At 49.5% G+C, this 15,424-nt stretch overlaps 1 protein-coding gene across 2 annotated transcripts in view; it reads left to right on the top strand.

Moving 5' to 3' along the window:
• The first annotated feature begins 3,547 nt into the window (after positions 1–3,547).
• Positions 3,548–15,424, top strand: part of LOC134577168 (G protein-activated inward rectifier potassium channel 4-like) — a 193,819-nt gene continuing 181,942 nt past the window's right edge. For both annotated transcript variants that reach the window (XM_063435838.1, XM_063435837.1), the window contains exon 1: positions 3,548–5,469. Coding sequence is in view for 1 of the 2 variants with exons in the window: in XM_063435837.1 (XP_063291907.1) it covers positions 3,635–5,425 (1,791 nt within the window). In the remaining variant the exon portion in view is untranslated. The remainder of the gene's footprint in view (positions 5,470–15,424) is intronic.

Below are 15,424 nucleotides of genomic sequence, written 5' to 3'. Positions count from 1 at the left end.
TAGATCTATAGCCTACTTTACCTTTGCTAGGAATTGTACTACACAGTCGCCCCGCACACTGAGGGGGCCCATTGGGCGGCCCATGCAGTTAGAGTCACCAGACGGCAAAAGTGTTACACCTTAATCATGCCTTATTAATGGATTTAATTATATAGTGCCAACATGGTGAGCAGCCCTGTACAGAGGGTTAAGGAAACGATGATATTTAGTTATATAGCGCCAACATGGTGAGCAGCCCTGTACAGAGGGTTAAGGAAACGATGATATTTAGTTATATAGCGCCAACATGGTGAGCAGCCCTGTACAGAGGGTTAAGGAAACGATGATATTTAGTTATATAGCGCCAACATGGTGAGCAGCCCTGTACAGAGGGTTAAGGAAACGATGATATTTAGTTATATAGCGCCAACATGGTGAGCAGCCCTGTACAGAGGGTTAAGGAAACGATGATATTTAGTTATATAGCGCCAACATGGTGAGCAGCCCTGTACAGAGGGTTAAGGAAACGATGATATTTAGTTATATAGCGCCAACATGGTGAGCAGCCCTGTACAGAGGGTTAAGGAAACGATGATATTTAGTTATATAGCGCCAACATGGTGAGCAGCCCTGTACAGAGGGTTAAGGAAACGATGATATTTAGTTATATAGCACCAACATGGTGAGCAGCCCTGTACAGAGGGTTAAGGAAACGATGATATTTGGTTATATAGCGCCAACATGGTGAGCAGCCCTGTACAGAGGGTTAAGGAAACGATGACCCGTTCATTACTAGGACAGCAAAGAGATTTCACCTATAACAAAGGAAAGGGCTTTTTAGAGTAAAACAAAAATGTGCAATTCACTGCCCAAGTATCGTGTTTTATCAGATTCTAATGATATTTTTCTAAAAGCTGTAGAGTTTTTAGGGGAAAACCAGAATAGTAAAGGATATAGTTAATATAATAATAACAAATAAAGTAAAGGAAAGGAACATTCAGATTACTCTGGTTTCCAAGTACGTCCTGGTGATGTTACCTTAGCCCAACATCCAGGGGTTGTTACTATCACCCAATTTAATGGCACTCATTGTATCTACCTCGGAAGACTGATTGAACCCTGCCGGGATTTGAACCTGCGACCCAAGGGTTAGAACAGATTCTGCTGATGCATTAACCCACGGAGCTATTTCACCAGCCTTTTTATATTTAATATGAAAAAAATCTGTTTGCCATTATGGAGTCAATGGAGATTGTTGTTAAGTTTCTGTGGGAAAAGTTGTCAGTAGCCTTAAATTGGGCTTTTCACCTTCTTTTAGATCTACCGCATTAAAAGCAAAGCAAAAGGTTAAACACTATGGCTAGTTAGGCAGTTGTCCTCCCATTGCTTTTAAGGAATAAAAGAGTTGATTTACTTACTTTTCCCTGGCTGGCCCCGCCTCCTGGTCAGAGATCAATCTTGATGATCTCAGCCAATCCAATGCTTTCCCATAGGGTACACTATGTAACTTTGAAGCAGGACTGTAGACCTATTGGCTTGTGTGGCAGCATTATGGGAAAGGAAGATAGCAGGTTTATTTACCTGAATCTCTTCCACCACTCTCTGGCTCAGATCCATTTTCAGTTTCTGGCAGACGAATTTGCCAAGAGCTGCGACACCGGTGTACTGTCCTGAATATATAGTAAATATAAAGTAAAACGCAGATATAACAAAAAAATCCTAAAAAAACCACAGGATTGTGCATAGATTTTTTCACATGTGCACAGGGCCTGATTTCTCATAAGGCAACAGAGGCCTCTGGGTGGCAGGTATGAGAGGGGCAGCACAGCGAGTGCGGTGTCACATCTCCCTCACCAGCCGAACCATGTCAGGGTGCACACGTTGATCATGTCACGGGGCACACGTTGATCATGTCACGGGGCACACGTTGATCATGTCACGGGGCACACGTTGATCATGTCACGGGGCACACGTTGATCACGTTGATCATGTCACGGGCCACACGATCATGTCACGGGCCACACATTGATCATGTCACGGGACACACATTGATCATGTCACGGGACACACATTGATCATGTCACGGGACACACATTGATCATGTCACGGGCAGTGGTGTATTTTAGATTTGTGCTGTCCTAGGCATGATGGAACTCGGGCACCCCCTAATTTACATTTGCCCCACCCCTTCCTGTCAATGCCACACCTCTTCCTGTTAAACACACACACTTTGACTGACAGACACACACTCTTAGATACACTGACATCCCCACACACTGATTTGACACAATCTGACAGATACACACAATCACTGACATACACACACACTCACAGACACACACAATCACTGACAGACACTTACTCACTCACAGACACACACTGACAGACACACATACACACACTCACAGTCACACACAATCACTCAAACACACACACATATTCACTGACAGACACACACTCACAGACACACACTGGCAGACACACACTCACAGACAGACACACACAATCACTCAGACACAAATACATATTCACTGACAGACATACACACACACAGTCATCAGACACAAAGGCTCCCTCACAGACACACACTGACAGACACACACAATCATTCAGACACACACTCACTCGCAGACACAAACTGGCAGACATACACACACACACACATTAATCGTGTCAGGGTGCACACATTGATCTTGTCATGGTGCTCACATTGCTCACATCTCATTCATCCCTTACCCCACCACCATGCTATCCATCCCTTACCCCACCACCATGCTGTCCATCCCTTACCCCACCACCATGCTGTCCATCCCTTACCCCACCACCATGCTGTCCATCCCTTACCCCACCACCATGCTGTCCATCCCTTACCCCACCACCATGCTGTCCATCCCTTACCCCACCACCATGCTGTCCATCCCTTACCCCACCACCATGCTGTCCATCCCTTACCCCACCACCATGCTGTCCATCCCTTACCCCACCACCATGCTGTCCATCCCTTACCCCACCACCATGCTGTCCATCCCTTACCCCACCACCATGCTGTCCATCCCTTACCCCATCACCATGCTGTCCATCCCTTACCCCATCACCATGCTGTCCATCCCTTACCCCATCACCATGCTGTCCATCCCTTACCCCATCACCATGCTGTCCATCCCTTACCCCATCACCATGCTGTCCATCCCTTACCCCATCACCATGCTGTCCATCCCTTACCCCATCACCATGCTGTCCATCCCTTACCCCATCACCATGCTGTCCATCCCTTACCCCATCACCATGCTGTCCATCCCTTACCCCATCACCATGCTGTCCATCCCTTACCCCATCACCATGCTGTCCATCCCTTACCCCATCACCATGCTATCCATCCCTTACCCCATCACCATGCTGTCCATCCCTTACCCTGTTCCAGCTGGGCTGTGTTTTCTGTGTGTCAGCTCCTGCTCAGAGGCTGTGTGTGAATTTCATTCTCAGAGCAGCTTTACACCCAGCCCCTCTCTCACTGCCTGATACACACAGACAGACATTACCTTCATCTCCCCCCTCGCTCTCCCTCCTTCAGCCCGTCTCACTCTCTTCCTTCAATCCCCCCCATGGAAGCTCCTTTCTCTGCTCCTCCTCTCCCATTTCAAAGCCCCTTTGTGTGATGCCCTCCCAACTCTGCCCAGTTAGAAGCATTGATCTGTCTCTCCTGCTCCCTGTCACTTCCAAACCTCCTCTCATGCAAAGAGCTCCCTCATCCCAACCGCAAAGAGCTCCCTCATTCCAGCCACACAGAGCTCCTTCATCCCAGCCACACAGAGCTCCTTCATCCCAGCCACACAGAGCTCCCTCATCCCAGCCACACAGAGCTCCCTCATCCCAGCCACACAGAGCTCCCTCATCCCAGCCACACAGAGCTCCCTCATCCCAGCCACACAGAGCTCCCTCATCCCAGCCACACAGAGCTCCCTCATCCCAGCCACACAGAGCTCCCTCATCCCAGCCACACAGAGCTCCCTCATCCCAGCCACACAGAGCTCCCTCATCCCAGCCACACAGAGCTCCCTCATCCCAGCCACACAGAGCTCCCTCAACCCAGCCACACAGAGCTCCCTCAACCCAGCCACACAGAGCTCCCTCAACCCAGCCACACAGAGCTCCCTCAACCCAACCACACAGAGCTCCCTCAACCCAACCACACAGAGCTCCCTCAACCCAACCACACAGAGCTCCCTCAACCCAACCACACATAGCTCCCTCAACCCAACCACACAGAACTCCCTCAACCCAACCACACAGAACTCCCTCAACCCAACCACACAGAACTCCCTCATCCCAACCACACAGAGCTCCCTCAACCCAACCACACAGAGCTCCCTCAACCCAACCACACAGAGCTCCCTCAACCCAACCACACAGAACTCCCTCATCCAAACCACACAGAGCTCCCTCATCCCAGCCACACAGAGCTCCCTTATCCCAACTACAGAGCTCTCTCATTCCAGAAACACAAAGCTTCCTCGTCCTACCCAAGTCAGAGCTCCCTAATCCCAGCTCCTTAAGACTGTCAAACCTCCTCTTAGGCAAAGAGTTCCTTAATCTCAGCCAAACCACACAGAGCTCCCTCACCATCAGCCAAACCATACAGAGCCCCCCCTCCCCCAGCAAACCTCACAGAGCTCCCTCACCACTAGCCAAACCTCACAGAGCTCCCTCACCTCCAGCCAAACCTCACAGAGCTCCCTCACCTCCAGCCAAACCTCACAGAGCTCCCTCACCTCCAGCCAAACATCACAGAGCTCCCTCACCCCCAGCCAAACATCACATAGCTCCCTCACCCCCAGCCAAACATCACAGAGCTCCCTCACCCCCAGCCAAACCTCACAGAGCTCCCTCACCTCCAGCCAAACCTCACAGAGCTCCCTCACCTCCAGCCAAACCTCACAGAGCTCCCTCACCTCCAGCCAAACATCACAGAGCTCCCTCACCCCCAGCCAAACCTCACAGAGCGCCCTCACCCCCAGCCAAACCTCACAGAGCTCCCTCACCTCCAGCCAAACCTCACAGAGCTCCCTCGCCCCCAGCCAAACCTCACAGAGCTCCCTCACCTCCAGCCAAACCTCACAGAGCTCCCTCGCCCCCAGCCAAACCTCACAGAGCTCCCTCACCTCCAGCCAAAACTCACAGAGCTCCCTCACCCCCAGCCAAACCTCACAGAGCTCCCTCACCTCCAGCCAAACCTCACAGAGCTCCCTCACCCCCAGCCAAACCTCACAGAGCTCCCTCACCTCCAGCCAAACCTCACAGAGCTCCCTCACCCCCAGCCAAACCTCACAGAGCTCCCTCACCTCCAGCCAAACCTCACAGAGCTCCCTCACCTCCAGCCAAACTGCTGAGAAGATTTGACTGTGGGGCAGCTTGGCCTCTCTCAGTGAGTGAAGCCATCAGACTATGAGCGTCCACATGTGAATAGAGGGGAGCCTCCCAAAAGCTTAGGAGGTGAGTGGGACCATGGTTTAACCATCAATGGCAACAATGAGTCTTGATTTAACCCTTTCAGGAAATGTTGCCAGTTACCTTCTGAATTGTAAACTGCTTTATTACAAGTTATCAGGACTTTAATCTGCTGTGCTATGTGTGAAGTCTGATTTATAAACATAGAAAATAATATTACAGCTCAGATATTTGATCCTTAGAAAGGATCTGAGAAATGTGTGAATAATTACCAAGATGTGCAATGTGCTGCAGGAGAACTGATACGTTTCACAGTGTGCAATGTGCTGCAGGAGAACTGATATGTTTCACGGTGTGCAATGTGCTGCAGGGGAACTGATACGTTTCACAGTGTGCAATGTGCTGCAGGGGAACTGATACGTTTCACGGTGTGCAATGTGCTGCAGGGGAACTGATACGTTTCACGGTGTGCAATGTGCTGCAGGGGAACTGATACGTTTTACAGTGTGCAATGTGCTGCAGGGGAACTGATACGTTTCGCAGTGTGCAATGTGCTGCAGGGGAACTGATACGTTTCGCAGTGTGCAATGTGCTGCAGGGGAACTGATACGTTTCACAGTGTGCAATGTGCTGCAGGAGAACTGATATGTTTCACGGTGTGCAATGTGCTGCAGGGGAACTGATATGTTTCACGGTGTGCAATGTGCTGCAGGAGAACTGATACGTTTCACAGTGTGCAATGTGCTGCAGGGGAACTGATACGTTTCGCAGTGTGCAATGTGCTGCAGGGGAACTGATACGTTTCGCAGTGTGCAATGTGCTGCAGGGGAACTGATACGTTTCACAGTGTGCAATGTGCTGCAGGAGAACTGATATGTTTCACGGTGTGCAATGTGCTGCAGGGGAACTGATACGTTTCACAGTGTGCAATGTGCTGCAGGGGAACTGATACGTTTCACAGTGTGCAATGTGCTGCAGGGGAACTGATACGTTTCACGGTGTGCAATGTGCTGCAGGGGAACTGATACGTTTCACGGTGTGCAATGTGCTGCAGGGGAACTGATATGTTTCACGGTGTGCAATGTGCTGCAGGGGAACTGATATGTTTCACAGTGTGCAATGTGCTGCAGGGGAACTGATACGTTTCACAGTGTGCAATGTGCTGCAGGGGAACTGATATGTTTCACGGTGTGCAATGTGCTGCAGGGGAACTGATACGTTTCACGGTGTGCAATGTGCTGCAGGGGAACTGATACGTTTCACAGTGTTCAATGTGCTGCAGGGGAACTGATACGTTTCACGGTGTGCAATGTGCTGCAGGGGAACTGATACGTTTCACGGTGTGCAATGTGCTGCAGGGGAACTGATACGTTTCACGGTGTGCAATGTGCTGCAGGGGAACTGATACGTTTCACGGTGTGCAATGTGCTGCAGGAGAACTGATATGTTTCACGGTGTGCAATGTGCTGCAGGGGAACTGATACGTTTCACAGTGTGCAATGTGCTGCAGGGGAACTGATACGTTTCACGGTGTGCAATGTGCTGCAGGGGAACTGATACGTTTCACGGTGTGCAATGTGCTGCAGGGGAACTGATACGTTTTACAGTGTGCAATGTGCTGCAGGGGAACTGATACGTTTCGCAGTGTGCAATGTGCTGCAGGGGAACTGATACGTTTCGCAGTGTGCAATGTGCTGCAGGGGAACTGATACGTTTCACAGTGTGCAATGTGCTGCAGGAGAACTGATATGTTTCACGGTGTGCAATGTGCTGCAGGGGAACTGATACGTTTCACAGTGTGCAATGTGCTGCAGGGGAACTGATACGTTTCACAGTGTGCAATGTGCTGCAGGGGAACTGATACGTTTCACGGTGTGCAATGTGCTGCAGGGGAACTGATACGTTTCACGGTGTGCAATGTGCTGCAGGGGAACTGATATGTTTCACGGTGTGCAATGTGCTGCAGGGGAACTGATATGTTTCACAGTGTGCAATGTGCTGCAGGGGAACTGATACGTTTCACAGTGTGCAATGTGCTGCAGGGGAACTGATATGTTTCACGGTGTGCAATGTGCTGCAGGGGAACTGATACGTTTCACGGTGTGCAATGTGCTGCAGGGGAACTGATACGTTTCACAGTGTTCAATGTGCTGCAGGGGAACTGATACGTTTCACGGTGTGCAATGTGCTGCAGGGGAACTGATACGTTTCACGGTGTGCAATGTGCTGCAGGGGAACTGATACGTTTCACAGTGTGCAATGTGCTGCAGGGGAACTGATACGTTTCACGGTGTGCAATGTGCTGCAGGGGAACTGATATGTTTCACGGTGTGCAATGTGCTGCAGGGGAACTGATACGTTTCACAGTGTGCAATGTGCTGCAGGGGAACTGATACGTTTCACAGTGTGCAATGTGCTGCAGGGGAACTGATACGTTTCACGGTGTGCAATGTGCTGCAGGGGAACTGATACGTTTCACGGTGTGCAATGTGCTGCAGGGGAACTGATATGTTTCACGGTGTGCAATGTGCTGCAGGGGAACTGATATGTTTCACAGTGTGCAATGTGCTGCAGGGGAACTGATACGTTTCACAGTGTGCAATGTGCTGCAGGGGAACTGATATGTTTCACGGTGTGCAATGTGCTGCAGGGGAACTGATACGTTTCACGGTGTGCAATGTGCTGCAGGGGAACTGATACGTTTCACAGTGTGCAATGTGCTGCAGGGGAACTGATATGTTTCACGGTGTGCAATGTGCTGCAGGGGAACTGATACGTTTCACGGTGTGCAATGTGCTGCAGGGGAACTGATACGTTTCACGGTGTGCAATGTGCTGCAGGGGAACTGATACGTTTCACGGTGTGCAATGTGCTGCAGGGGAACTGATACGTTTCACAGTGTGCAATGTGCTGCAGGGGAACTGATACGTTTCACATTGTGCAATGTGCTGCAGGGGAACTGATACGTTTCACAGTGGGCAATGTGCTGCAGGGGAACTGATACGTTTCACGGTGTGCAATGTGCTGCAGGGGAACTGATACGTTTCACGGTGTGCAATGTGCTGCAGGGGAACTGATACGTTTCACGGTGTGCAATGTGCTGCAGGGGAACTGATACGTTTCACGGTGTGCAATGTGCTGCAGGGGAACTGATATGTTTCACGGTGTGCAATGTGCTGCAGGGGAACTGATACGTTTCACAGTGTGCAATGTGCTGCAGGGGAACTGATACGTTTCACAGTGTGCAATGTGCTGCAGGGGAACTGATACGTTTCACGGTGTGCAATGTGCTGCAGGGGAACTGATACGTTTCACGGTGTGCAATGTGCTGCAGGGGAACTGATACGTTTCACAGTGTGCAATGTGCTGCAGGGGAACTGATACGTTTCACAGTGTGCAATGTGCTGCAGGGGAACTGATACGTTTCACAGTGTGCAATGTGCTGCAGGGGAACTGATACGTTTCACAGTGTGCAATGTGCTGCAGGGGAACTGATACGTTTCACGGTGTGCAATGTGCTGCAGGGGAACTGATACGTTTCACGGTGTGCAATGTGCTGCAGGGGAACTGATACGTTTCACGGTGTGCAATGTGCTGCAGGGGAACTGATACGTTTCACGGTGTGCAATGTGCTGCAGGGGAACTGATACGTTTCACGGTGTGCAATGTGCTGCAGGAGAACTGATACGTTTCACGGTGTGCAATGTGCTGCAGGGGAACTGATACGTTTCACGGGGTGCAATGTGCTGCAGGAGAACTGATACGTTTCACGGTGTGCAATGTGCTGCAGGAGAACTGATACGCTTCACGGTGTGCAATGTGCTGCAGGAGAACTGATACGTTTCACGGTGTGCAATGTGCTGCAGGGGAACTGATACGTTTCACTGTGTGCAATGTGCTGCAGGGGAACTGATACGTTTCACGGTGTGCAATGTGCTGCAGGGGAACGGATACATTTCACAGTGTGCAATGTGCTGCAGGAGAACTGGTGTGCAATGTGCTGTAGGATAACTGATACGTTTCACGGTGTGCAATGTGCTGCAGGGGAACTGATACGTTTCACAGTGTGCAATGTGCTGCAGGGGAACTGATAAGTTTCACAGTGTGCAATGTGCTGCAGGAGAACTGATACGTTTCACAGTGTGCAATGTGCTGCAGGAGAACTGATACGTTTCACAGTGTGCAATGTGCTGCAGGAGAACTGATACGTTTCACGGTGTGCAATGTGCTGCAGGGGAACGGATACATTTCACAGTGTGCAATGTGCTGCAGGAGAACTGATACGTTTCACGGTGTGCAATGTGCTGCAGGGGAACTGATACGTTTCACGGTGTGCAATGTGCTGCAGGAGAACTGATACGTTTCACGGTGTGCAATGTGCTGCAGGGGAACTGATACGTTTCACAGTGTGCAATGTGCTGCAGGGGAACTGATACGTTTCACGGTGTGCAATGTGCTGCAGGGGAACTGATACGTTTCACGGTGTGCAATGTGCTGCAGGGGAACGGATACATTTCACAGTGTGCAATGTGCTGCAGGAGAACTGGTGTGCAATGTGCTGTAGGAGAACTGATACGTTTCACAGTGTGCAATGTGCTGCAGGGGAACTGATACGTTTCACAGTGTGCAATGTGCTGCAGGGGAACTGATACGTTTCACAGTGTGCAATGTGCTGCAGGAGAACTGATACGTTTCACAGTGTGCAATGTGCTGCAGGAGAACTGATACGTTTCACGGTGTGCAATGTGCTGCAGGGGAACTGATACGTTTCACTGTGTGCAATGTGCTGCAGGGGAACTGATACGTTTCACGGTGTGCAATGTGCTGCAGGAGAACTGATACGTTTCAAAGTGTGCAATGTGCTGCAGGGGAACTGATACGTTTCACTGTGTGCAATGTGCTGCAGGGGAACTGATACGTTTCACGGTGTGCAATGTGCTGCAGGGGAACTGATACGTTTCACGGTGTGCAATGTGCTGCAGGGGAACTGATACGTTTCACGGTGAGCAATGTGCTGCAGGGGAACTGATACGTTTCACGGTGTGCAATGTGCTGCAGGAGAACTGATACGTTTCACGGTGTGCAATGTGCTGCAGGAGAACTGATACGTTTCACGGTGTGCAATGTGCTGCAGGGGAACTGATACGTTTCACAGTGTGCAATGTGCTGCAGGGGAACTGATACGTTTCACGGTGTGCAATGTGCTGCAGGGGAACTGATACGTTTCACGGTGTGCAATATGCTGCAGGGGAACTGATACGTTTCACAGTGTGCAATGTGCTGCAGGAGAACTGATACGTTTCACGGTGTGCAATGTGCTGCAGGGGAACTGATACGTTTCACGGTGTGCAATGTGCTGCAGGGGAACTGATACGTTTCACGGTGTGCAATGTGCTGCAGGGGAACTGATACGTTTCACGGTGTGCAATGTGCTGCAGGGGAACTGATACGTTTCAAAGTGTGCAATGTGCTGCAGGAGAACTGATACGTTTCACGGTGTGCAATGTGCTGCAGGGGAACTGATACGTTTCACGGTGTGCAATGTGCTGCAGGGGAACTGATACGTTTCACGGTGTGCAATGTGCTGCAGGGGAACTGATACGTTTCACGGTGTGCAATGTGCTGCAGGGGAACTGATACGTTTCAAAGTGTGCAATGTGCTGCAGGGGAACTGATACGTTTCACAGTGTGCAATGTGCTGCAGGAGAACTGATACGTTTCACGGTGTGCAATGTGCTGCAGGGGAACTGATACGTTTCACGGTGTGCAATGTGCTGCAGGAGAACTGATACGTTTCACGGTGTGCAATGTGCTGCAGGGGAACTTATACGTTTCACGGTGTGCAATGTGCTGCAGGGGAACTGATACGTTTCACTGTGTGCAATGTGCTGCAGAGGAACTGATACGTTTCACTGTGTGCAATGTGCTGCAGGGGAACTGATACGTTTCACTGTGTGCAATGTGCTGCAGGGGAACTGATACGTTTCACTATGTGCAATGTGCTGCAGGGGAACTGATACGTTTCACAGTGTGCAATGTGCTGCAGGGGAACTGATACGTTTCACGGTGTGCAATGTGCTGCAGGGGAACGGATACATTTCACAGTGTGCAATGTGCTGCAGGGGAAATGATACGTTTCACGGTGTGCAATGTGCTGCAGGGAAACTGATACGTTTCACGGTGTGCAATGTGCTGCAGGGGAACTGATACGTTTCACGGTGTGCAATGTGCTGCAGGGGAACTGATACGTTTCATGGTGTGCAATGTGCTGCAGCGGAACTGATACATTTCACAGTGTGAAATGTGCTGCAGGGGAACTGATGCGTTTCACAGTGTGCAATGTGCTGCAGGGGAACTGAAACGTTTCACGGTGTGCAATGTGCTGCAGGGGAACTGATACGTTTCACAGTGTGCAATGTGCTGCAGCGGAACTGATAAATTTCACAGTGTGAAATGTGCTGCAGGGGAACTGATGCGTTTCACAGTGTGCAATGTGCTGCAGGAGAACTGATACGTTTCACAGTGTGCAATGTGCTGCAGGAGAACTGGTGTGCAATGTGCTGCAGCGGAACTGATACATTTCACGGTGTGCAATGTGCTGCAGGGGAACTGATACATTTCACAGTGTGCAATTTGCTGCAGGAGAACTGATACGTTTCACGGTGTGCAATGTGCTGTAGGAGAACTGATACGTTTCACAGTGTGCAATGTGCTACAGGAGAACTGATACGTTTCACAGTGTGCAATGTGCTGCAGGAGAACTGATACGTTTCACAGTGTGCAATGTGCTGCAGGAGAACTGATATGTTTCACAGTGTGCAATGTGCTGCAGGAGAACTGGTGTGCAATGTGCTGTAGGAGAACTGATACATTTCACGGTGTGCAATGTGCTGCAGGGGAACTGATACATTTCACAGTGTGCAATGTGCTGCAGGGGAACTGATGCGTTTCACAGTGTGCAATGTGCTGCAGGGGAACTGAAACGTTTCACGGTGTGCAATGTGCTGCAGGGGAACTGATACGTTTCACAGTGTGCAATGTGCTGCAGCGGAACTGATACATTTCACAGTGTGAAATGTGCTGCAGGGGAACTGATGCGTTTCACAGTGTGCAATGTGCTGCAGGAGAACTGATACGTTTCACAGTGTGCAATGTGCTGCAGGAGAACTGGTGTGCAATGTGCTGTAGGAGAACTGATACATTTCACGGTGTGCAATGTGCTGCAGGGGAACTGATACATTTCACAGTGTGCAATTTGCTGCAGGAGAACTGATACGTTTCACGGTGTGCAATGTGCTGCAGGAGAACTGATACGTTTCACAGTGTGCAATGTGCTGCAGGAGAACTGATACGTTTCACAGTGTGCAATGTGCTGCAGGAGAACTGATACGTTTCACAGTGTGCAATGTGCTGCAGGAGAACTGATACGTTTCACAGTGTGCAATGTGCTGCAGGAGAACTGGTGGGCAATGTGCTCTAGGAGAACTGATACATTTCACGGTGTGCAATGTGCTGCAGGGGAACTGATACATTTCACAGTGTGCAATGTGCTGCAGGAGAACTGATACGTTTCACGGTGTGCAATGTGCTGCAGGAGAACTGATACGTTTCACAGTGTGCAATGTGCTGCAGGAGAACTGATACGTTTCACAGTGTGCAATGTGCTGCAGGAGAACTGATACGTTTCACAGTGTGCAATGTGCTGCAGGAGAACTGATACGTTTCACAGTGTGCAATGTGCTGCAGGAGAACTGGTGGGCAATGTGCTCTAGGAGAACTGATACATTTCACGGTGTGCAATGTGCTGCAGGGGAACTGATACATTTCACAGTGTGCAATGTGCTGCAGGAGAACTGATACGTTTCACGGTGTGCAATGTGCTGCAGGAGAACTGATACGTTTCACAGTGTGCAATGTGCTGCAGGAGAACTGATACGTTTCACAGTGTGCAATGTGCTGCAGGAGAACTGGTGTGCAATGTGCTGTAGGAGAACTGATACGTTTCACAGTGTGCAATGTGCTGCAGGGGAACTGATACGTTTCACAGTGTGCAATGTGCTGCAGGGGAACTGATGTGTTTCACAGTGTGCAATGTGCTGCAGGGGAACTGATACATTTCACGGTGTGCAATGTGCTGTAGGAGAACTGATACATTTCACAGTGTGCAATGTGCTGCAGGAGAACTGGTGTGCAATGTGCTGTAGGAGAACTGATACGTTTCACAGTGTGCAATGTGCTGCAGGGGAACTGATACGTTTCACAGTGTGCAATGTGCTGCAGGAGAACTGGTGTGCAATGTGCTGTAGGAGAACTGATACGTTTCACAGTGTGCAATGTGCTGCAGGGGAACTGATACGTTTCACAGTGTGCAATGTGCTGCAGGGGAACTGATGTGTTTCACAGTGTGCAATGTGCTGCAGGGGAACTGATACATTTCACGGTGTGCAATGTGCTGCAGGAGAACTGATACATTTCACAGTGTGCAATGTGCTGCAGGAGAACTGATACATTTCACAGTGTGCAATGTGCTGCAGGAGAACTGATACATTTCACAGTGTGCAATGTGCTGCAGGAGAACTGGTGTGCAATGTGCTGTAGGAGAACTGATACGTTTCACAGTGTGCAATGTGCTGCAGGGGAACTGATACGTTTCACAGTGTGCAATGTGCTGCAGGAGAACTGGTGTGCAATGTGCTGTAGGAGAACTGATACGTTTCACAGTGTGCAATGTGCTGCAGGGGAACTGATACGTTTCACAGTGTGCAATGTGCTGCAGGGGAACTGATGTGTTTCACAGTGTGCAATGTGCTGCAGGGGAACTGATACATTTCACGGTGTGCAATGTGCTGCAGGAGAACTGATACATTTCACAGTGTGCAATGTGCTGCAGGAGAACTGATACATTTCACAGTGTGCAATGTGCTGCAGGAGAACTGATACATTTCACAGTGTGCAATGTGCTGCAGGAGAACTGGTGTGCAATGTGCTGTAGGAGAACTGATACGTTTCACAGTGTGCAATGTGCTGCAGGGGAACTGATACGTTTCACAGTGTGCAATGTGCTGCAGGAGAACTGATACGTTTCACAGTGTGCAATGTGCTGCAGGAGAACTGATACGTTTCACGGTGTGCAATGTGCTGCAGGAGAACTGATACGTTTAATTTGCGATATAAGGGCCCTTTACTCTTTATTATTATTAATACAATGTATCGTGTTTATAGTAAAGGAGAGATCGCGTACAGAATACATATAACATTGTTAAAGCAGAGAAGTAGCCTGAACCCAAGAGCCTGCAATCTCTTCTTGATAAGTTGAGGCAGGATATTTCTCGCTTTATGCACGATTTCAGACTGAATTTGTTGATTTTCTGTTCAATTTTCCCATTACCAGAGAAATGACTATTCTGACTACACACCTGTCAGTCAGTTGCAATCTGTACTTCTCTACGGTATGTGCTAGTGTCAAAGCAGTATTTCCTACCATGAAATCTCCTTCCTCTATGTCCTCCTCACCATTAATTGTGTCCAGCCATGCTATGAGCTGCGCATGTAGTGACATGGAGGGTTAATCAAACAATTAAAGATAATATAGACAGCCCAGAGGGGTTCAGGGATAAGGGGGTGCTGCGACCCTAACTTTATATATCTCTAAATAAAGGGGTGAATAGGTTAGGAAATGAGATGAATCTGAAATACTCTCCAGGCTATTCCACGTATCTACTACCCTTTCTATATCACTGTTACTGCTCCCACTGCAAGGCTATTCCAGGTATCTACTACCCTTTCTATATCACTGTTACTGCACCCACTGGAGGGCTATTCCAGGTATCTACTACCCTTTCTATATCACTGTTACTGCTCCCACTGGAAGGCCATTCCAGGTATCTACTACCCTTTCTATATCACTGTTACTGCTCCCACTGGAAGGCCATTCCCGGTATCTACTACCCTTTCTATATCACTGTTACTGCTCCCACTGCAAGGCTATTCCAGGTATCTA

Source organism: Pelobates fuscus, chromosome 11 (assembly GCF_036172605.1).
Source record: "Pelobates fuscus isolate aPelFus1 chromosome 11, aPelFus1.pri, whole genome shotgun sequence".
NCBI lineage: Eukaryota > Metazoa > Chordata > Amphibia > Anura > Pelobatidae > Pelobates > Pelobates fuscus.
This window is presented reverse-complemented; position numbering and strand designations above follow the sequence as displayed.